This window comes from Gymnogyps californianus, chromosome Z (assembly GCF_018139145.2).
Source record: "Gymnogyps californianus isolate 813 chromosome Z, ASM1813914v2, whole genome shotgun sequence".
Lineage (NCBI taxonomy): Eukaryota > Metazoa > Chordata > Aves > Accipitriformes > Cathartidae > Gymnogyps > Gymnogyps californianus.
Window position 1 is genome coordinate 82,741 of NC_059500.1, and position 23,096 is coordinate 105,836.

The window sequence follows — 23,096 nt, forward strand, 5'->3', positions numbered from 1 at the left end:
GTGTGTTTTTAAGATATGGTTCTATTTCTCATTATCCTACTCTGATTTGATTGGTAACAAATTAAATTGAATTATTTTTCCCCAAGCTGAGTCTGTTTTGCCTGTGACCGTAATTGGTGAGTGATCCCTCCCTGTCCTTGTCTTGACTCATGAGCCTTTTTGTTGTGTTTTCTCCTCCCCATCCCACCAAGGGGGGAGGAGTGAGTGGCTGCATGGTGCTTTGTTGCTGGCTGGGCCTAAACCATGACAGTCAGGACTGACTACATCGGATACTGAGTGACCTTGTGTGGTACAGAACAGTGTCAGGCCTTGCGGAGGGGTGGGTGTTCAGGCATTAGCTAAAGGAGGCTTGGACACCATGTGTTTTGGCTAAGCTAGCGGGATGTGTGCCGTACAGAGCAGCAAGGTTTAAAAGCAGTAGGAGGCTTCCAGCAGGAATAACAAAAGGTGATCTTTATTTTAAAGACCTCATTTGAGTGCAGGCAGCTTATGTCTGTGGTGGGGGAGAGGGGAAGATTTACAGAATAGTAGGGGAAGAATGAGGGTGGATATGTGGGTAAAAATGAAGAGAGTAAAGAAGAGCATGGATTTAATTAATTACGAGCTGATAGGATCTTGTGTAGTCTGAAAAGAAGATAGAATTGTTGTGTCTTCTGGTGCTGCTGGGCCGTAGTAGTGAAAGGATCTGGCAAAAATGGGGAAGGTGAAAGGCATAAATTACAAACAATCTAGGCTAGTAAACCTCTGTTGCAGGGCCTGCCAAACCAGTCAATGGGAGTAGCTTGCCAGTGGTCTAAAAGCTGACCAGGATGTTTGTGTCTTACAAAGACTTCATAAGTTTAAAGCTGAGTATTGTCCAGATGGGTAACTGATTCAGTTACCACAGGGATTCTGTGTGAGAATTTGTTCCAGTGTTGGTTTGGTGGTTGTGTGATCTTTAAGTGATTTATTCAAACAAACAAACAAATCCACAAAAAAACCAAAAAAAGTTCTGCTGTGCTTCTGCAGGTTTGCTAGTTTGCTACTACAGATGAACTACTGGTTCATATCCCAACAGTACTGTTTTTTAATGGAACTGTTTTGTTGGCAAATATTCTGCTGTATGTTAATTTTTTTGTGTGGCCACTCTATTTCTGTGTTAGCTTAAATTCCTGCTTAAGAATATTTAAATTAGAAAAGGCACACAGTATTTCTTTCCCATTTTCAGGTTTCTAGATAATCGACTGTTTGCGACTTGTTCTGATGACACTACAATAGCACTTTGGGATTTGAGAAAGCTGAACACAAAAGTGTGCACTTTGCATGGTCACACCAGCTGGGTTAAAAACATAGAGTACGATACCAATACGAGATTACTAGTAACGTCAGGGTTTGATGGAAATGTGATCATCTGGGACACAAACAGGTATGTGGCTGTGTTCGTGCTGTTACGTTTCTAGAACACACAAGGATAGGGTTCTTCTGTACAAGACGGAAAACCTCCTTCCTTGAATGGTGCTACAATGCATTCTTATATACTGTCATTAGTTTATAGCCCTTATCAAGATCTTGCATCACCTTTATATGGTAATAGTCCAGTAGCTAAAAAGAGAGCTTTTCTTGCTGATATGCCAAAATGTAGTTCTTACTTTTTGAAAAAGTTCTGTCTTCATTGTTGTGGTAGTATGAAAATGTGACTTCTGCCATTTCATTAAAATCTGATTTAAGTAGGATAAAGACAGTACTCAAAACATGTTTTAGGATGAACAACGATGCTTAGCACATCTTGGGACTTTTCTGGACATTATTAGGGACTTGAGTCAAAGCTAATTGCAGCCATTTCTTGTGATTTTTTCGCTGTCCAGGTGCACAGAAGATGGATGTCCTCACAAGAAGTTTTTTCACACCCGTTTTCTTATGCGAATGAGGCTGACGCCAGACTGTTCCAAGATGTTGATCTCAACCTCCTCTGGATATCTTCTGATTTTGCATGACCTTGACCTAAACAAATCTTTAGAGGTTGGCAGCTACCCAATTTTAAGAGCTAGGAGGACTACATCAAGTTCAGGTGAATGCTTGTGGAGAAGTCTGTGGCACCTTCTGTGTTAGCGGTGTTTTATGGAATACTCTTAGCTAGCAAAAGAAGGCAGAGGTAGAGTCAGAAGGATTCTGCCAAGGAACTGTTTGGCACGGTAGCTACTCTGTTGTTCAGGGGTCACACAGATCTGTACCGTTGAGTGGTATGTTCTGACTTGGGTAAAGTGCCTAGGGTGATTTTTGGTATCAAGACTTCAGCACTACAGGATATAGTGCCTGTGGAATTTTGTCACCTTGAGCTGGCAGCCTCTGGCTTTATTTATCTACTGCCCTTGGTCCTGTAATAAAAGAAACTTAACCCATGTTGAGTGGGCCGACTGAGCTCCCGCAACTACTAATGACTGTTGTGTAGTGGTGTGGTTGGTCTTGACAGCAGGCCTGGAAGAATTGCATGCTCTGAAATATCACGGCTTGCTTCCTCCTGCTTTGTGGCAGTAACAGAGCAAAATACTGACAAAAACTGCCATTTGGGGTGTCAGGATATAAAGGGAGTGGCCGGGGGAAAAATTCATACCCCAGCTTCTAGTAGTGACAGTGGATAAGAAGGAAGGAATGCAGCTTGCCTCTTATTCCCAGCAGAGTTTGTTGTGCTGGCAGTTTATTTGTATGAGGCACAAACAGAATGGTACTTCTAGGCTATAAACTGAGCTTTAAAAAGTGTTTTCTTAACAAGATGCCTTACCCTTTACTTAACATTTCTAAGGAGGGTTGTGAGGGACATGCCTAGTAAGTGGGCTGTGCTTAGCTGTTACGTTCACATGGCTGATGCTGTTTGCAGACATAACGTCATCAGGTTCGTCTGGTCCTCGAGCTGTTGGTTCACCGTGTCACCAGAATGATTCAGGTCCACTATCTGAGAAACACATGTCACGGTCCTCCCAGCGAGAAGGTAGGAAAAGATTTTTAAAAAATAAAAACTCATGGACTTTGACTCATTGTATCCAGAAAAGGCCAGAGTATAATAGTGAAAAACTGTGTCTCTGTAACTTTTAAAAGAATAGTGTTGCTGTGACTTCTGTTAAACTAATAAAATACCATTGCACACCAAAGTCTGGGGATCTAATCAGTTTTTTTCCAAGAAATCTGATAACAGCAACAAGATCTTTATTTTATATTAGTACATTATTGTAGTTACGGAGAGGTGCTCCCTTTTCCTTGTGCTGTTTCCTCGAACAAAGTTTGTGTGAATGACCTTTAGGGGAAAAAAAACAGAGCAGAACATAGCTATGTTTTGCTTTTTGTTTTCCTTAATGATGGGAATATGTATCTGTAGTTTCTCCATGAGGAGTCAACAGCGTGGAAAAAGAGTATGCAAACAGGTCTTAAATGTGCACAGAGTGTTTTGTGAAGTTCTGATTGCAAACCAAGTCCTACCTAACTACAGAGCTATGAAAACTGATGATCCTGTAATTAGCAGGCTTCCTCTGAATCTAGGATACACTTTCAGAGAGCAAGCGTGAACTTGGCAAATTGGTAAATACTTTGTGAATCACATGCAATTTAAAGTAAGTATAATGTTAAGTTTTAACTACCCATGGTTGTGAGATCCTCAAACATACTTATGAAAGGAGGAGGCTTATCTGGATGCCAGGGCATGATTTACCTGTTAAAAGCTTTCTAGCGGTGAGGGGGAGAGGGGAGGCAAGCTGCATACAGCTGAGCAGACTTTGGAAGGAATTTGGAAAGGACATCATACAAGTTTGAGAACCAGTAGTCCTTACAAAAACCCCACTCTTTAGACTTTGTTTTAATGATAATGAAGAGCGTATGAGTGGAAAGTTAACTCTGACTTAGTTCACAGTGTGAAGTGATTTAATGCAGGTGTTGGAAGGCAAATTTCAAAAAAGCAGCTATTTGAAATCAGGACTGAGCCCATTGGTATTAGCTTCAGTTGTTCATATAACCTCTCTTTTGATTTATCCTTTCATAAAGGTGCGGTCTTTTCTCGCAGTCAGACGTGTCACATGATTGACCTAGTTTCAGCAGTAGACTGATGAGAGAGGTGAAGATCAATGTATAGACTTCATTGAGACTTACAGTTGACTTCCCCTTCTAGGTGGATCACCTAGAAATAGTTTGGAGGTCTTAACACCAGAGGTTCCTGGAGAAAGAGATCGAGGCAATTGCATTACATCACTACAGCTACATCCAAAAGGGTGGGCTACACTTCTTCGGTGCTCAAGTAATACAGATGACCAGGAGGTAAAACAATTTTTTTTTTTTTTTTTTTTTTAAAATACGTTAAGATGTATCAATCATACAACTATATTGAAATTTCCTTGTTTGGGGGTAAATTTGCATTTGAATAAATTAGTTATTTCTGCTTACAAATGCATTAATTTTACACCAAGATTATGAAATTCTTTTTTTTTTTTTTTTTTTTAATGACCTCATACAACTTTGTATCCTGCATTCAGTACTCCTGTTGCCCAGGTCTTTCACAGAATACATTTTATAGTTCATGGCTCTGTTAAAACTTTTGAAACAGTAGTTGTGCTGCCAAATACATGACTTAAAAATACGTACCTGCCAAAATATAGGAGGTGTGACCTTGGAAAAGCCAGAGGATTAGAGAGTTGTGTACTGGTGAACATGGTTTAAGTTGAGCAGAGAAGCTCCTCTGAATTCCTCAAGTGCCTTTGGAATGTTTTCTACCTCCACTGGTGCTCCAAGGATGAAGTGCTCCTGCTGTGCTGATGAATGCTTTCCAGAGGCTGCTCCTACACTGCTGTTAAAAATCCTCATGGCATCTTTCTGCATCTACTTAAAACTGCCACACCATAGGTCTGAATATGATTAACTCCAGTGATGTTTATGTAATGTCAAAGTGCCTTGGTCTCAACTCTCATCCTAAAACTCTGCAATTTAAGTATAAAGGGAGTATCAATGATCTTCCTGGCAGAATCCATTTCAAGCCTTTACTTGAAGTACAAAGTCATAAGACCAGCTACAGCTCATCTGCAACTTGCAGATTTCACTTCCCTAAATACTGCTTTAAAGATGTAATGGCAGACTTTAAGGTCAGTGTTGGATTATGTTTCCCCAGATTCTGTTTGTGAAGTGTCACATAATAGCTTCTATATTGCACTGGGACCCTGTTTTAAGACAAACAAGCAGTCTGTAATGCCCTCAGAAATAATGAAAAAACTTCTTCATGGACTATATACAAAAAGCAAGAGCCTGCAGAGCACCTGCTTTTGAAGAAGTAACTTACAGGTTAACTCAAGTTCACTTGTAACTTGAAGCCCAGCCAGAGCCTTCAGAACACCTGGATTCTACCAGATGGTCTTCTTGCAAACACCTTTTTTTTCCTAGGGTTATTTCAAAATTAGTGCTGTGACAGTTGTGCAGACCACTCTGTTTTGAAGACACAGAGGTTTTATATTTGTTTTCCAAAACCACAAAGAATTCTTTGAATACTTGAGCAATAATAAACAGTTTAGTTAATTTGATAGCTGATGTCAATTGGGGTTAGTTTGGTTTTGGGTTTGTTTGGGGTTTTTTTGTTTGTTTTTTTTTAATTTATTTGTTTGGGTTTTTTTTTTTTAAGAAAGCCACTCTTTGTAATGGTAACCTCTTACAGATGTGTAGAGGACTGAATGGAAGCTTAGCAGATTTCTGATAAATTTTAATGCTGGTTCTGTAAACTTATAATCAGACCGCTATCCAACACAGAATTTTTTGAAAATGCAAATATTGTATTGGATTAGTTGATACTGACGATTGACCTAGTTATAATTTCCCGTAGTCCTAGTATCTGCCTTACTCTCTTCTATTAATATTCATTAGTATTGTTCCCTTTGTGTTTATTTCAGTAGAATACATGGAACAGAACTAAGAACACTTCTTTTGTCTTGTGGATGAAATTGAATCTTTCAACATGATATAAACTTTTTCATAGAGCTGTTTTTGCATTTGGTTTGAGATTAGATAATTAGATTACACATTAAAATCCCTGGCTGTCTCATAACTGTAGAGCTGTTCATAACATTCCTTCAAAAATCCATTTCCCTCTTGTTTCAAAATTTCTTTCCTTTTGAAGTTAAGGGCACAAAATGCCAATGGTCAGTTGTAAATTACAGTAGGCTGAGTTCTACTTTATTGTAGATTTCATTTAAGTGTTTACTAATTAGAGCAGATGCCTGGGCAAAGGATTATGCTTTGGTCTTTCCATATAAAAACTAGATTTAAAAGATTATATATAGCATCCATTTAATTAAAAAAGCAGGTTTGATGCTAGACAGATGTTTTGCTTAGACAGTTCAAAGAGGAGGAGATGCCAAGGAACTGGTCTGTCTTCAGTGTTTCATATTAGATGCTTATCGAAGTGTAGATAAGCAATAGCATTGGTCATTCCTGTGTTACTCACTTAACATGCAGTGGGAGGGAATGAGTATTTGCAATGCTTTACTTTTTTTCCAATGTTCCTTTCTCTACCTCTCCCTTTAGTGGACTTGTGTCTATGAATTCCAGGAAGGAGCCCCTGTGCGCCCCGTCTCGCCTCGTTGTTCCCTGCGATTGACTCATTGCATTGAAGAAGCCAATGTGGGCCGGGGTTACATCAAAGAACTTTGTTTCAGTCCCGATGGCCGGATGATTTCATCCCCGCATGGCTTTGGGATCCGCTTGTTGGGGTTTGATGCACACTGCAGTGAACTTGTCGACTGTTTGCCCAAAGAAGCCAGTCCCCTGAAAGAAATCCGTTCCCTCTACTCTCACAATGATGTGGTACTGACAACCAAGTTTTCTCCAACACACTGTCAGATTGCCTCGGGGTGCCTTAGTGGACGTGTTTCTCTGTATCAGCCAAAGTTCTAGGCACATTTTGCATCAACAGGACCTTCAGATGTTTGTGGTTTTTACTTCAGTTGAGTTGAAGTATGTTCTTTCTGAAATCTCTAAATCCAGATAAGATCATAGTTGCTATGATCTCTGAACACAACAGTGGAACGAGTTTCCAGCCCAGCACTGTATGCGTTCTCATACTGCATTCACAAGTCTGCTTCTATGCGCTGTGTTTTCAGCCTTCCAAGCAGACCTCTGCTCCTGCTGATCCTGTGCCATTGAGTCATTGTTCTGGTTTGTTTGTACCATAATACTTGTTGATAATTTCCTTCAGTGCAACTTGAAGTGGGCTAGTTGAAACAAATGTAGAGGGGGCAAGGGTAGCAGTTCAGCCAAAACTTGCCCAGGCTCCCCGGGTACAACGACAACCTTGTTCCAAAGGAGCTGGACTTTGTCACGTACACTTCCTTGGCCTTTTCTGTTGCTGAAACTACTATACGGTGATTATGAGATAATGAGCTGCTTTTCTATGAAACTAACACAATTAGTTACTGTCACAAAAAGAAAATTTTATTTTCATTTATGTATTAATTTGGTAGTTTGTGATTGGCTAGAAAAATGAGTTGACTTTCTGCAATGTTTTGCTGCAGTTAAAACATTTGGTTTTCTGTGATTGCATATATTGTGTTTATTGCCAGAAGGAAGAGGTTCTGGATGGAGATTTAGCTGCATTTGTTCCTCAGAGAATTTAGTAGGAAAAGACTGGGGCAGGGAAGCAGGAGTTGAATGGGTGAAGACCCTGCCCTGTAACCACTGCAGATGAACTGTTTGGATGTTTCGTACAACGGGAGTGTCCTTGGTTGGCCTCTCTTGGGCAACTTCGACTCCTCAGCCGCCAGGGTTTCTGTTGTAGGGAGCTTTCCACATCGGTAACATAAATCTTCATCCCATGTTTGAAACTTAACACTGCAGAATTTTCTGCTGATGTAGAGGCTATTTCCCACCTGACTGTTCTTCCACACATCGTCTGCACCATTGCTGTGAGAGGAATTCGTCTAGGACTTGTCCGTAGTATCACCAGATAAGCATTTCTTCACATGTCCTGTCAGTTTGGGAACGGATTATAAGCATGCCTGTCTACAGCAAGATCTATTTGGATTTAACCGGGCTTATCGTAAGATGTGAAAAACGTTAATGTTCACCATTAAATCACATATTAAGTATGAATGCTAAGTTTTACCCCTCAAGTTAATATAGCTAACCGTGTAAATGCACAGTTACTTCAGTCTCATATATAATAATCCGTTTATATTATACATATAAACCATATCAGTTTATAATACTCTCATCACTTACACGTTCCAAGATCTTTTTTTTTTTTTAGTATTTCACTAAGGTTTTGCTGACCAATCTCAAACTCAATTCAGCAGGAAACTTTACCTAAAAAGGATTGTCGTATTTTGGTGTTCAGATTCACTATCTCTGGCTCAACAGAGCATGCTTTTTAAAAGTTGACTCTTATAAAGCCTTTTGCAAAATACGTGTTTGGGGAAAAAGACGACATCTATGAAGATGAGATAGCTGGAAATACATAAGCCTGACGATCCTCTCGTAGTTTTGAATTTGTGTAGATAACCTTCTCCACCAACACCCAGAGAATTCACTGAAACTTAACACTCCTCTGCATTATAAGAAAAAAAATCTTAAATTGCCTCTTTTGGAGAATTTCTCTAGTAATACAAAGCCTTCAGTATTAGTTATTTGAGGACTAGTTAATTACTTCTGCATTGGGTTTTCATAATCTCTAGCAACTGACTGCTAAAGGACTACATTCAGGTAGTCAAGTATGCGCATATGACAGAATTCCTACTGTTTGGTAGAAGTCCTAAACTTTCTGTTCTCATGGGTTTTTAACAGAATTATTTGGTGATGGTGTCTCAGTAGAATATCCTCCCAGCTGGAGGAGGAAGAATTAATTTTTCAAGTAAATATACTCAGTTAACTTAGAATGCAAATAAATGCCCATAGTCTTCTCAGATAGCGACTCAGAGGTTGAAATGTTCCATAGCATATCTTGTGATGAACTCTTGTTCCTGAAACTGTTGTCTTGAACTTGAAAGTAGACTGATGAAATCATAAATGAAGAGAGATGCCCTGTTTTTTAAAACACTGACTCTTTAAGTTCAAACACTTGTATCTTTTGAATGCTTTTGGAACTGTGTGCAAGGAACACAATTCATAAAAAGGTATTTTTTCACTTTAAGTTAATTGGCCAAGCCATGAAAAATGGGGCCTAGTGACTGAATGAATAAAATATGCAAGTGTATCCAAGACCAGTTACAAATACATCACTTCCATTGGCACCCAGCTGCTTTTGCCTGCGTGTAACAGCCTGTGAACCTGAACCTACATGTGGGGCAGCTTGGATCTGTTGGCTTGTTAGAAACAGTTCAGGGGGTCTTACCTCATCTGTGACTTCAAGCAATGGAAGTGAAGTGTGCAGAAAACTTGAGGACAGTTGTGGAATACAAGATTTTTATGTAAAGGAAGAGCTAAGCTGTTTGGGGGGGGGGGCGTGGAGGGGGGGGAGAGGAGGAAATGAACAGAAAAAAAACCTAGTAGCAGTGTGTGTCAAAACTTCTGGATACTGTGTTCTTGACATTAGTCCAGTGGAAGTGCAAAGTTTCCTGTTTGTGAAGTATTTTGAAAGAGAATGCAGTGTGACTGTATGAACACTTGCATTTCTCTGCACTCCTCTCCATTAAAAGTTCTGGCCTGTTAGTAATAAAGAAACAGGTTCTCCCCTCTGTCCCTGCACTGGACCATGATGGCGTTTTCCCTCAGCTCTTGCTCTGCCCACTTCTAGGCTGCTGTTTTCTCATCTTCTTAATGTTTTAGTAAACATCATTAAAGGGACTACAGGTAACATTCTGAAGAAATCTTACTGTTCTCACAGGCTTGAACTGTGTTCGTTTTGGAGGTCAAGAAGCACCCATGAAATCAAAGCAGTTCTTGGGTCTGTTTGTTTGTTTGTTTATTTGTTTTCATGGCTGGTTTTGGTTTTTCCTATGAGAAATTCCTTGAACTGGTAGGTTGCTTGTGACTTTAATTCTATGCCTGTTAATATGCAGAGAGTGTTACTTTTTTAATTCTACCTCATGATATGCTGTTTTTTACAAAAGTATTGTGCTGAAACATTGGACACTAACATTTCTGTGTAAAGAACTGTTACTCCAAACTGACACGTCATCCCATCTAGATACTACCTGCAATGCACAGCACCAAGAGTGGTGGGTTGACCAGCCCTGCCCTGCTCTGGAAACCAGGGCCAGTGAGCAGGAGTGTAGGACTGATGCTAAAAGTTGACCTGGTTAAGGGGTTTGATGACGACATTGATGCTTTTGTAGCATGTCCAGCAGATGCATATTAAGATGGATTCTGTCTATGTATGCTATAGAAATGTTACTTAGTTCTTCTGATTACATTTGTAATAAGTTCCAATTAGAATAAGTAGGTAATCTTAGATTTTGATCATTTGATTACTCCTTTTCAGCAATACTTGGAAATTTTCAATGAAAGTTAATCTATTTTACCTATGAAGTTCATGTAACACTTCTTGAAACACTAATCAGTTGTTTATAACTGATATGCCTTGCAGTTGCATCTTGGTGGAAGGAGTGATTTTCAGTTGTCTTTCTGAATATTACCTTGCCTTATTGAATTAATGAAGTAATTTGTTGGTGAGCTTTGGATTATTTCTAGACAGTGTAAAAAAAAGGTTTATCTTACTGTTATGTTTCAAAAGATGAATTCTTAACCTTCCAGAACTATCTAAAACTGTCTGAAACAAATATAAGAAAATGTTTCAAATGGTAGATGAAAGACTGCACTAACAGCGAAGTATGGTAGTGGCTTATACCAGAGGTTTCTTTAAACTGGTCTACTTTCGACCACTCAAGTGTTACATCACTTGATAAATTTTACAGTATTTCTACTGAAGATAGACGTCTCTGTAAAGCATGCAGTATGTTTTTTAAATGCATGGTTTCATATTCATTAACTTCTGTAGTAAAAGAATTCCTCCATTCACAGCATGGCTGATCAGCAGAAGCAGATAAACTGCATAATTAAGATCTCTATAGGAATGTCAGCGTATAGCAGCATCTACAGGAACCAAACTAGTGTTTGAAGCTAGTAATCCTTTTGTAATAGTCCAGTGACTATGTTGTGGGAGTAAATGCATTTTCTGAGTATTTCATTAGAAGTCAGTCTTTAAATCACTGCAGCACTGCTAGACATTTGTGGGGAGGGGGAGAGAAACTATTAATGGGACTATACAGTGACATTCATGTGTATGTGCTTTCTCTGTATGAGGTGTGGGGGTGTGTGTATTTCAGTATATATACAGCCACGGGGCATTAGTCCACTTGTCAAACATAGGTAGTTCAGGGAAAAATGTAACCTCCAAACAGAACTGTTGGGGATAGGAAGAAAAGCACAGTGATACAGACAGACACACACGTTTGTTTGCACTCTTGGAGTCTTGGTAAGGACAGTTTGATTGCCTACTATCAGAATTAGAATGTACACATCAGGTTTTTCTGGGGTTTTGGGGGGTGGGGTTGGTTGATTTTGGTGGGATTTTTTTGTTTGTTTGTTGTTGGTGGTTTTTTTTTAATTTGGGTAACACTGATGTGGAGAAGGTCCTGATACCGTAAAACATGGGTCTGTTGCTCTATGAAATGTGAACTCTTAGAAAAAAGAAATACACTTGTCAAACGACAGCTTTTAAAAAATCTGGTTTACAAGATTCTAAAAAGTTGGGAGTAAAAGGAAAAAGTCAACAGCCCATAATATTTTTGTCCTGCAGGAAAAAGAAACTTCTCATTTCCTGATCTTAGTCAAAGGTGCATTTTCTTAAGCACTAAGTATCTTCAGTTAAGTATAAGGTTTTTAATACAAGAACAAATTGTGCATGTAGAATATTTTGAAATACCTGAGATTTCGTAGTAAAAATTGTAGCCTTTTAATACAGTATAGAAAGTATCAGAACTGCTCTGAAAATATTGTACTTACAGCCGTACAGTAACTTACTATTTGTGGACAGTTTCTCTTGCTTGCATAATAAATTAAACATTTAATAATTCAATGAATTAAAATCTATTTTAATGTATTTATCTTACACTGAGCTCTGTTCTGTAATGCTCACTGGTTCTTGCCTACTCCCTACAACTAAGAGGAAAAAAACCCACTGCTTAGAGCTAAACACCCTCTGTACACAGGTCTCTTTCCCTCCACAGGTTTCTTTGCTACTGTCCTTGCTGTCAAGCATGCTTGTGAGAAGCAGCAGCTCACTCATGAAGCCTAGAAAGCAGGGCATATGTTGGGGCTAATATAATTACAAGCTAAGTGTAATCAACCATTCCATTGTCTGAGACAGTACCTGTGGGGTAGAGAGCTCCTTTCGTTCAAACCCTTCAAGGCAGCATTGCTGTTCTTGTAAAATTTTGCTAAAGGAGTCTACCTGCCCACAGGGAACAGCCTGAAACTGAAAATTATCCTGCCTGCTCTGCCATGGATAGCTGTGTCTGAGGCAGACGGTCATGGGTTGCCTGTGCCAAGAGTGACACTCTGCCCTGTTACACTTCCACTTGCAAAGGTTTGGGCTCCAGTGAAGCCACTTACTATTAGGCACAGTGAAAACAGCATCTGCACAAAACTGAATTCTGCCTCAGCATCACCTGAGGAGCAGATGAGTATCACTGTGCCATGCAGGACCAGTGGGGCATGGGGGGCACTGGTTGTGCATGTCACTTGGTTACCTGCTGTGTTTCCTGTAAATGGGGCCTCAACCCTTGCAGGAGCAACATGACATCTGGGTTTAAATCAGAAGGTGGATTTGAGTTGGGGCAAAGGAATACAAGCTAAGCAGCTGAGGAAATGAGCACAGTTTGTTGCCCTGGCTTCGCTGTAAAGGTGGTAGTACTAAGCTGCTGCTGCAGTTCTCAACCTTGTATGTCACACACCCAGTTGCAGTGCTTTTCCATCAAGTTTTGCTGAAAATGAGATAAGGAGAGTCAAAATTTGACTCTGAACCTCTTATCCATACAACAAACAAACAGCCCTGTTTGATGCAGAGCACCAGAGCAGGCAGCAGTAAACAGTCTGTACCCTGCCTAAAATAATATGGTATATCCAGTTTACCTACCCTGATGCTGCAAAAATGCTGTTTGGGCTTATCAGTGCTTGTGCCTTTCTCTTGCCCCCTCATTACACCTTGCATAATAAATGAGGGGAAAGCTGTCTCCCTAGTTGTTAGAGATGATGTGCTGGCATTAGTTTCTATGAGAAAAACCTAATTGGACTATCACAGCCTGACTGACAGGTGATGTTTATTTCTCATAGCTGTTACTGGAGCCTCTTGCCTTTTCCAGCCACGCTGTCATTTCAGAACTGCTGAGAGCTGTTGCCTTCACATTAGTTTACTTTCCCATGCAAAAGCCTGTGTTCTTCCCCTTCCCGCCCCCCCCCCCCCCCCCCCCCCCCCCCCGCACACAGCTAAGAACATGCCAAATGATTACCTGATTAGCATAAAACAGGTATACAAGGTCTTCGGAATAGAAATATGCCTCAAAAACACAGAGCAGTATTTTGCAATATTGCCCTCCTTTGCTCAAAGCAGTTATTACCCAAAGTCTAGCTCTATTAGTTTTTCAGCAGTATTCCTGTTATCGTTGGTGGAATTCCCCTTCCCTTCTTTAGCTGGAAGCGATTGTTGTAGTCCACCAAGAAAAGCAACCAAGGCACCAGCAATCATTTTTAAAATTCTGCTTTAGAGGTTGGTCAAACTTCACTCTAAGTCCCAGCTGCATGTTTTTAGAGAAGGCAGCAACTGAGGCCTGGCCTCTCTAGCTGTTTAGGCAATGTCCTGGTTTAGTACCAACACAGTGATGAGACAAGGCAACAAAAGACTGAGGATCCCACTCCTGAGCTGTCCCATGGAAAAGTGTGCTAACCAGCCAGTGAAGATAACCCAGGCCAAGGTCACTTCTCTGTAATACACTTTCTCCTTCACACTACCTATAGTAACCCTGCCCTGCACACAAGACAACACAGAGAAACACTGCTAGCTAGCGCTTGAAGACCTCCTCTTTCCTGATCCTTGCCCAGTATCACTTGTATTCTTAAACTGCAACTGTATTAAGTATGGACTTGAGGCAGCCTGGTTATAGGCAGTTCGTTAAGACTGGAAACGATCTTGAAACTTGCCTGAACAGAGTTGTTTGTTTTCCTGTTAGTTGAAGCATCGCAACTCCTTCTGTGCTCTTTTCCCAGACTGGCAACACATCCTGGTTAGTAAACTACATATTCCCTCTCACAATAACTTGTGTGCCAAAACTCACTTCTCTTCACTGATTATGAGTATCTGTCCTCTTACACATAAAACATCTGTAATTAGTTAAGCATACAATTCCTTTGATTGTGTGATAAAACTGTCAGTGATTATGAAGCAAAGCAACGATGATACTTCAGCATAGTTCTGTCATGACAGACCTACGATGCACTCCATCTAACTGTGCCATGTAAGCAGAGACAGCAACAGACCAGAACTGCACTTTTTTCTTTCTGCTACAGGAATGCCAATCACCAATTAGTGGCAGGCTTATGTTAAACTCTTACCCTCAACACTTCAGATTTCCCAACATTAGAGAAGTATATAATATCTTCCACAGAAAAAGAGGATGCAATTTTTTTTATTCCATCAAGGAGTGATTACAAAAAACAGTACACTGGTAAAAATCAGATTCTGCCAGCAACAAACATCCAGTAAACATTTTATTTAAATGCAGATAATCACAACATTCGGATACAAGAATGCTCACTTGTGCCTGGCCATTTTTGACTGTGAAGCTAGGGACTATAGTATGATTATAACACACTGATTAGAATCAGTATTTGAGGACAGTTTAGCAAATGGAAAACTGAAATTAAAAAAAGTAATAGCCACTCCAAAACTTATGAAAAGACCAATTCACACCAGTTTCTGAAAGCTTTCCTGCCCCCCCATCATCCAAAATATTTTGTTTTACATATATAGTTTCATAAAATAAAGGCACCCAGGAGAATCAAATGCTTTTTTTGTTAAGACCCTCACCTGGTTTATGGTCATGCTTGCTCTTCTGTCCCTTTCTCTAAGGCCTGAAGTCTTATATCTCTCAACTTGCAAGTCTGTAAGACACACAATACTTCATATTTCTGTAAGTCTTTTTCAATACTCACCTACAGAAGTCCTTAAACATGTCTCCAAACACTGTATCTTTCCCACCTAGCTGCTTCTAAGGTCATCTTTGGCTGTTGTCTCTGCTACACTTACAGACCTCCACTGAAGTGGGTAATACCCAGATACCTCATCTTGTCAGTGCTGCTGTACAATTATGTCTTACAGAACTGTTAAGAGTACACATCAAGTAGGCAGAACGCCAAGTTTCAGGGAAAAATATCTTGTTGTGATCCATTATTCCATAGCCCAAACGAAAGAGAAGTAATTTGCAGAAGACAAGATACCTCAGTACAGAAGAGCTGTGTTTGTGAACTACTTTCACAGCTGCAGGAAGCTGAACTACTTCATGAGCATTACAGAAAGGGCCATCTTCTTTCTGGCCCCATAGTTGTAAGCAACAGAAAAAGCAGCGATGCAAAAAAAAAACAAAACAAAAAAAAAAGCAGAACAAACTCCATGTTTACAAGTAGGTGGTTTTTTAACAAGGAAGGACACTTTAAAGCTTTAGTAAATTTGCTGTTTCATTCCTTCCACTTTTCCCTTTTCACATGAAGGCACACGTACATACGCACACAGAGATCCCACTTTGACCTGGAGTCAGCTTACACTGAAGTTAAACATTCAGTAACCAGTCTTACACTGCTGAATGAAATGTTCATCTTAAAGCCAAGCATCAAAACGGCTGGCAGAAGTGTTTGCGTAGGCTTAGTTTAAGCTTGAAGTTCTAAACTTCAGTCATCCTCATCTGGATCTGTCCTTTTAGCTTTAAACAATAAGGAGTACTTTAGGACCCTAAAACATTTGAAAATGCAGTTCTTAAATCGAGATGTTGAAGTTTATCAGGCAAGAGAATAAATTTTCATCAGCCCCTCCTTGATTTTCGTGTTCTATAATGTGGACAGTGGAGCACATTCCATCACGGAGTGTTAAGAAATTTTGGGAGTGATACAAAATAAGATGCTGGACTAATAGAAGTCTTTTTTTTTTTTTTTTTTTTTTTTAAACCTTGTATTTGTCTAGTAGCTCCATTATGAGTACACTCACCTGCCAGCAAAAATACTTTAAAAAGTTCATCTTAATTGCACCAAGGTTTAGATGCATCACCATTCACCCCATAAATATTGAAGGCTAAGACTAATTACCTTTCACACTACACAGGCACTGTTCCCTGGGATTAAGCGACATCATATGTGCCAATACCCAAACGAACAGAAGAGCCGAAGGAAGATAGTGGTATTCACAACAGCTTTAGCAAGAATTCGTAGGTTGCATTGATTATGCCCCAGGACAGGACAGAACGATGGTAATTCAGATGGGCTCCTCTGAAAAGGTGGATCAGTTTTCTATCACGTTCCAGCCAGATCTTCACAAAGACTTTTGAGAAGGACTGAAATTCACCACCAATTTGAGCTTGCATGCGAGTTTTTACAACATTCACTGGGAAGAACAAGAATCCCAGCATGGCACCCAACAGCCCTCCACAGATAAAGTCATTGACCAAATGAGTGCTGTAAGAAGTTGCTTCAGGCAGACACTGTTTGATAGGTCCCCGTAGGCCAAAGAAGAGTGCATTACTGGGTCCATTTCGGAGCAGAATAGGCACCAATCCCCGATAATATTCTCTCATCCCATGGACTTTCAGTACCTTGAAAGCCTGGTAAGTGTTTGTAAATTTATCATGGTGTTTGTAGTCCTGAAGCAAAGTCTGAACCCGCTCAAAAGGTGTAAGAACAGCTTCTGTGGTCCCTGCAAGCACTGCTGCCATGCTGCGAGTGAGGAGTTCAGGAGCACTCGTGTGGCTATGGAGCAGGGAGGAGAAATCCTCATACAAGCCGAACATTAGAGCCAGCGTTGTCGTTTTCTGCATTAACGGAGGAAGGATGCCACGATAAAGATTTCTAATTCCATCCTTCTGCAGCTGATGTACTGCATCCTTTGTTTTCAAACCATACAACTGCTGTCGAAAGAGGACCTTCTGGATGGGAAAAGTGACTGCTATATTTGTGAAGGCCGCACAGTAGCCACAAAGATAATGTTTACCAGAGGTAGCCGTTACGTCATTGCTTAGATATTCCTTTGAATTCGTTGGGGCAGAACCTTCTGAATCCATCATACTGTTTTTCTTACTGTAGTATACCTCAGTTCTTCTTCCCTACATTAAAAAAGAAAAGAACAAACATGAGCAGAGCTGCAGGTGACCCTGCAGCTTTTTTCACATTAGTGGATCATTCAAACAGCACCTGCTATCTTACATCCAAGGAAAGCCCATAAAATTTGAAGGAGAAAAGCGACAAATGCCAGATCAGACGGATGTTGCACTGTTTTCTACTCGTGTCTCAGAGACCTGAAAAAGCGGCAGTTTTTCCTTTCTGTACGCTTTCAAATTAAAATAGAAATAAATTGGGAAGGAAATTGAGATACGAACTCCTCAAGTGCTACATTACAGCTGACAAGAGGAAGCTTACACATTAGATTTCCCCATTCACTGTGCCAAGGAATTCAAACAGTGAAAGGTCTACTCTCACACTAATAAAATACACATCACTGGGACAGTGGTGGTGGGGACAGAAGAGAGTCTAAAAACTAAGAGAGAACAAAAAAAGAAATAAAAAATAAATAAAATACATGCAGTAGCATTACAAATTCTGATCATTCCACTCTGCCTTTCCCTGTGGCAGAAAAAACCAGATAATGTAAATAACAATTTGTCATGGTTTAACCCGGCCAGCAGCTAAGCACCACACAGCCACTCACTCACTCTCCCCCCGTCCCCAGTGGGATGGCAGGGAGAATTGGAAGGGTAAAAGTGAGAAAGAAACTTGTGGGCTGAGATAAAAACAGTTTAATAATTAAAAAGAAATTTAAAAAAAATACTTTGTAGGGGGGAAAAGCCAACAAAGAGAGAGAGGAAAATAAAATCCAAGAAAAGCAAGCGATGCAAATGAAAATACTTGCTCACCACCAACCGACCGATGCCCAGCCAGTCCCTGAGCAGCAGCCCTCCCACCAAGCTCCCCCCTAGTTTTATTGCTGAGTAGACATCATAAGGTATGGAATATCTCTTTGGTCAGTTGGGGTCAGCTGTCCCAGCCGTGTCCTCTCCCACCTCCTTGTGCAACCCCAGCCTGCTCGCTGGTGGGGCAGGGTGAGGAGCAGAAAAGCCCTTGGCGCCGTGTAAGCGCTGCTCAGCAATAGCTAACACACCCCTGTGTTACCAACACTTTTTTCATCACAAATCCAAAACATAGCCCCATAAAAGCTACTATGAAGAAAATTAACTCTATCCCAGCCAAAACTAATACACAATTGTAATCACAGGCTTAAATTAAACTACAAGAACACTTCTAACATAGTTTTGAAAATTTTTGAAAGTTCCAGTTAAGTAACCTGCAGCGTCATCTGCAGAAAGAGAGCATCTTGAACCCACACTTGATTTTCATGTTCCATCAAGAAGTTTAAGACCTTGAGCTAGGCTAGATCTGAGGTCCTAAAGGACAAGTAAACAGAGACAGTTCTACCAAATAAAGCAGAAAAGTACTAAAGTAATCATTACCAGGCAATGCTTGTTCATAATTTAAAATGGGATTACTTATTCAACAATTATAATAAGCTATTTTTGCAGCTGATCCGAATCCTAACTTCCATTACAGCACAGCTTGAGTTAAGTCAGTAACAATCAAGTGAGGCTGGTGGTGGTCTGTGAACTTCAGATACTCCCTGCCAGCAACGTGCATGAGACTTCCATGATTTCAAAAAGGTATTTGGGGCTAATACCCCTGCTTGGCATGAGGAATTGTTTCTCAAAGTGCAGCCACTACAGGCTGTTATGTGAAGGATACGTGGCAGAGGCTATACAGAAATAAGGTCGATTGCTGAAAGCAACCCGACGGATTATTTTGTCCAAGTACACAATTTATTTTTAAAACAAAACACAATATACCTGGATTGGCTTTTCCCCTACAGTCACACGCTATTTAATCCTTTAAGGTCTGGCAAGTGAAAATGCCATCTAAATAATTTACAAAGATGAAGTATTTCTGTCAATACAAGAAGTAACGTCAGAGACAGGGATTCATATTAGATGGCTTATACACCACTTTATATGCACCAGTTCAGTGTATTATTCAGATTACTGTAGTTCTGCTTGCATGTACTGAAAAAGCCAGATCTGCAGACATGCTAGTCTTAGACAGGGGACAGTGGGTCATGCCAATTCAACTAACACAGTGTGGAAGAGTCCCACCAGAGACAACACTGTTAAGGAGATGATTCAAAAGGCCTTCGACAACTAGCCACTGATATGGGTGACAGCTGCCTGTGGCTAAAACATATTTTTCCCCTCAAAAGAAACTCATAATAAATACAATAAAATGAATTAAAAAAAAAAAAAAAAAGAGAGAGAGACACTAGTTTAGTTTCAGAAGCCACATGCTCCTTTTGCCATAACTGCTGGATCTGTCCAGTAGGAAAGCATTGAAGACTGCAGCAGGAAGTCGTCACGCTTCTGAGTTGGGAACTTGCAAGAGCCAGGCACAGCAAGTCCTCCCAGAAGTGTTTATGATAGAACCCTTGCTTTCAGACATAAATTGTAAGGCCTGTGCCACCTACAAGTACTAGAGCATAGCAACCACTTTGTCAGAATTTAACATAAAACAAACAGTTCTCAACAAAGAGTAAAAGTTTTGGATCAATGCCATTGCCTATACATACAAACCCCTGAAGCTGCTGGAAGATCCCATTTATACACAGCCATTGTGTATAATCCCATTTATCCTCAGCCCAGGAGCCAATTTCAGAATTCTCTGAGCAAGGAGGCACATGCGATCCTTTTTGACATCATGTTCCCTGATCCAAGGTCTGTACGTCAGGTGCCTGCCACTGTCACTATCTTGTGGTATGCACATCTAGTGCTTCTAAAGAAGGATTTCAACCCATTTACCTGCCTAACCAACCATGGCCTTCAAAATGCTGGCATGTGACCCACTAGGTCTGAAAAACACAAGGGAAAGAATAAAGAAAAGGACATTTGCTATCTGATATTGCATTATATCTCTGTGTTTGTAATACTGGTACGAGATTGCAGTGTTTCCTGTCATACTGACTGCTGTGGAACAAACATGCTACCTAGAAAGTCCGCCTGGCCCAATCACAGTTCAAGATTACTCTGGGAACTGAACGCTTGTTCAATTACTAAGTCAGAGTAATACTACAAACTCGCACTCTTTTGCCATCAACTACAAGAAATATTCACTCTAAACAATTAGCCAAATCATGAAGACATGCAGCTGTGTCAGTTAACACGGAAGGTTTATGGATTCGTTCACTTGTTTCTCCAGCCGATCACCTCCCGCTACAGCATACACCAGACCACCAACTCGGGGCTCGCCAGCCCGCGGCTCCTCGCCACCACCGGCCCACTGGAAACACCGAGCACTTCCCGAAGCACGCAGCACGCTTCCAGACTCACTGCATTCTCGGCGCGGGGGTCCCGCGGTGCAGCTGCCCGGGCAAACCCGCCGCTCTGGTGCCGCTGAGGAGACCTCAGTGCTCCCGACGACGCTGGCAGGGCCGCCCGGCCAAGGCGCCGGTGTGCCGGGGACGCTCGGGAGCGATCGCAGCCCCTCCGGGGCACGGCACCAGGCGACCTGAAAGCAGAGCGCCAAGCACGAGTCAGGAAGGCGGCAAAGGCGCCAACGGGGAGGCCGCGGCCGTGCCGGGACGGCGGGAGAAAACACCCGCCCCTCCCGCGCGGGCGGCGGCGCGGCCAGCAGCGCGGCGTCCTCCCGGGCCGGGGCCTGGAGCGCTGCCCCGCTCCCCGGCGGCCCTCGGCCCCAGCAGGCGGGCGGGCGGGCGCCCGCGGGCCGGGCTCGCACTCAAGGTCAGGCCGGCGGCGCGGCGGAGCGCCGGGCGGCGGCTGCGGCCCGCTCCCGGCGGAACCGCGCTCGCTCGCCCGCCCGCCCCCGCCCTGGCGCGCCTGCGCGGCGAGCGAGCCGGGCCGGGCTGGCCTGGGCCCCGCCGAGCCCAGCCGAGCCCCGCGGAGCAGAGCCGGGCCGAGCCCCGCCGAGCCCCGCCGAGCCCCGCCTCGGGACGCACCTGCGGCCGTTGCCATGGCGGCGGCGGGGCGGGAGCGGATGGGATGGGAGCCTGCGCCGGCGGCCCGGCCCCGCGGCCTCCGCCGTGCCCGCGCGGGCGTGTGACGCAGCCACGCCAGCTGACGCAAGGGGTGACACTAGCGGAGGGCGTGAGGGAAGGGCGACGAAACCCGGTGCACCGCCCTTCACGTGACCCAGGGGAAGGCCGGTGGCGCCCTGCCCCCTCCCCGCCTCAGCCAATCAGGCAGCGGCGCGGGGCCCGCGCGCGAGCCGGCGGCGGGGCTGGGCGGCCGCCCCGCCCCGCAGCCCCGCCCCGAGCCCCGCCCGCCGGCGTGCCGCGCGGGTCCGGCTCGGGGCGCAGCGGGTCCCGGCGCGGCGGGGCGGAGTGGAGCGGAGGTGAGCGCCAGCCTCGGGGGCGGCGGGCCGTGCAGCCTGCGGGCGCGGGGTCCCGAGCGGCGGCGGCGGCGGCGGCGGCACGGCCCCGCGCGGGCTGGGGGCTCTGCCGCGGAGCTGGAGCGCCGCCTACCGCCGGCGCTGCCCGGTGCCTCGGCGTCCGCGCCGGGAAAAGCTGCAGCGTCTCGTTTGGGTCCGCGCCCCGTGCGTCCCCCGCGCCCCGCCGGGGAGGGGGCGGGAGCGCCGGGCGAGGCCCCTCCGCGCGGCCCCCCCGCCCCGCCGGGCAGGGCGCCGCGCCGCAGCCCAGCCCGGGAGCGCGCCCAGGCAGCCCCGCGCGAGCCCTGAGCGCCGCCAGGTCCGGCAGGGCGGGGGGCGGCGGGGCCGGGCTCTGCCCGCAGCTCCGGCGGGGGCGGCGGCGGCGCCTCTGGTGCCCTGGGCAGGGCTCCCCCCCGCTGCGGGAACCGCGGAGCTCTCGGGGAGAGAGCCAGGGAAAAGCCGCCGCGGGCGGACGGAGGCCGTCCACCGCCGGCGGGAGGCTCGGTGGAACTTCTGCTCCAGTTTCTTCTTTCTCCAGCTTGCCGGCTGCCAGCGCTGCCCCGGGTTTGTGCCGACCCCCGCAGCCCCGTTTGTAGGGACGCGAGAAGCTGCTTTAGGATCAGGTACCGCGTCTCGGAGGGGTGGTCCTGAGCAGAGGACCGCAGGCGTTTATCCACGGCAGAATGTCGTCAGAACACCTGTCCGATCCCAGGCTGCCTGCGGGCGCTGCGCTGGGGTGGCTCCGAGGCTCCTGGGGACTTGGGCGCTCGGTCCCTGACGGCTGTGAGGCTGATGTGAAGCAGTCCACGAGGCCTCCTTGGTGTCCTTTGAGAAAGGCGGCATCCTCTGTTCTTGGCTGAGCTTGATGTCAGTATCGCCTCTCACTAAGGGAGGTGCTGGAAGATACAAAGCACTGACAGAGTCTGTAGTTTTATTGGTTTGTTGTTGTGGAGTTTGATTAATTTTAGTAGCTTGGTAATAAGTACAAATGGCTCATTTTTATTTAGTATTTGTATTGCTACCACAAAGTTTAATGGTAAGGCTTTTTACAATTTAACCCATGATGATAAGCCTACAAAAGGCAGAGGAACAGCAAAGAGAAAATACTGAGCTGTTTGCCTGCTTGAAAGGGTATGAGACTAAGTCTTCCCCCCAAGTTCTGCTCAAAACTCTCCCTCTTCCAGTGTCAGTGTCCAGTTTCCATGGCATTGTGATGCCCAGGCTGGGGATGTCATGTCAGGGGAGAGGCTCAGAGCTGCCAAGCCCCGCTGACTGTCGTCCTGAGGGATGTGGCACTGCTGTCACGAGATCTTCCTTCCCAGCAGACTGCGTGGAGTGCTGCTGCGGGAGTGTGGCAGCAAATCTGCATTTCTTCCAGTAAAGCTGAAGTGGAGGATTCCCCACTGGGTACCCAGGCATTGTGTAGGACCCTA

General features: G+C 43.8%; 2 protein-coding genes across 2 annotated transcripts in view; one reads left to right on the forward strand and one right to left on the reverse strand.

The window, feature by feature from the left end:
• Positions 1-7,483, forward strand: part of DCAF10 (DDB1 and CUL4 associated factor 10) — a 23,210-nt gene extending 15,727 nt beyond the window's left edge. Inside the window, exons 3-7 of the mRNA XM_050912789.1 lie at positions 1,208-1,405; positions 1,845-2,047; positions 2,855-2,965; positions 4,133-4,278; positions 6,526-7,483. Of these exons, the coding sequence (XP_050768746.1) occupies positions 1,208-1,405; positions 1,845-2,047; positions 2,855-2,965; positions 4,133-4,278; positions 6,526-6,894 (1,027 nt within the window). The 3' untranslated portion in view covers positions 6,895-7,483. The remainder of the gene's footprint in view (positions 1-1,207; positions 1,406-1,844; positions 2,048-2,854; positions 2,966-4,132; positions 4,279-6,525) is intronic.
• An 8,663-nt stretch (positions 7,484-16,146) lies between these two features.
• On the reverse strand, positions 16,147-22,506 carry SLC25A51 (solute carrier family 25 member 51). Its single transcript, XM_050912790.1, has 4 exons — positions 22,443-22,506; positions 21,236-21,353; positions 20,610-20,787; positions 16,147-17,294 (listed from the first exon to the last, which is right to left on the reverse strand). Exons 1-4 carry the CDS (start codon positions 22,504-22,506, stop codon positions 16,380-16,382), a joined length of 1,275 nt encoding a protein of 424 aa, XP_050768747.1. The 3' UTR covers positions 16,147-16,379.
• Positions 22,507-23,096: the final 590 nt, after the last annotated feature.

Coding starts and splice junctions, on each gene's coding strand:
- SLC25A51 (XM_050912790.1), bottom strand. CDS start 22,506: ATGCCGCCTTTCTCAAAGGACACCAAGGAGGCCTCGTGGACTGCTTCA. Junction 21,354..22,442: donor TTCACATCAGCCTCACAGCC/GTCAGGGACCGA, acceptor CCCTTGCGTCAG/CTGGCGTGGCTGCGTCACAC. Junction 20,788..21,235: donor CGCCATGGCAACGGCCGCAG/GTGCGTCCCGAG, acceptor CTCTGCTTTCAG/GTCGCCTGGTGCCGTGCCCC.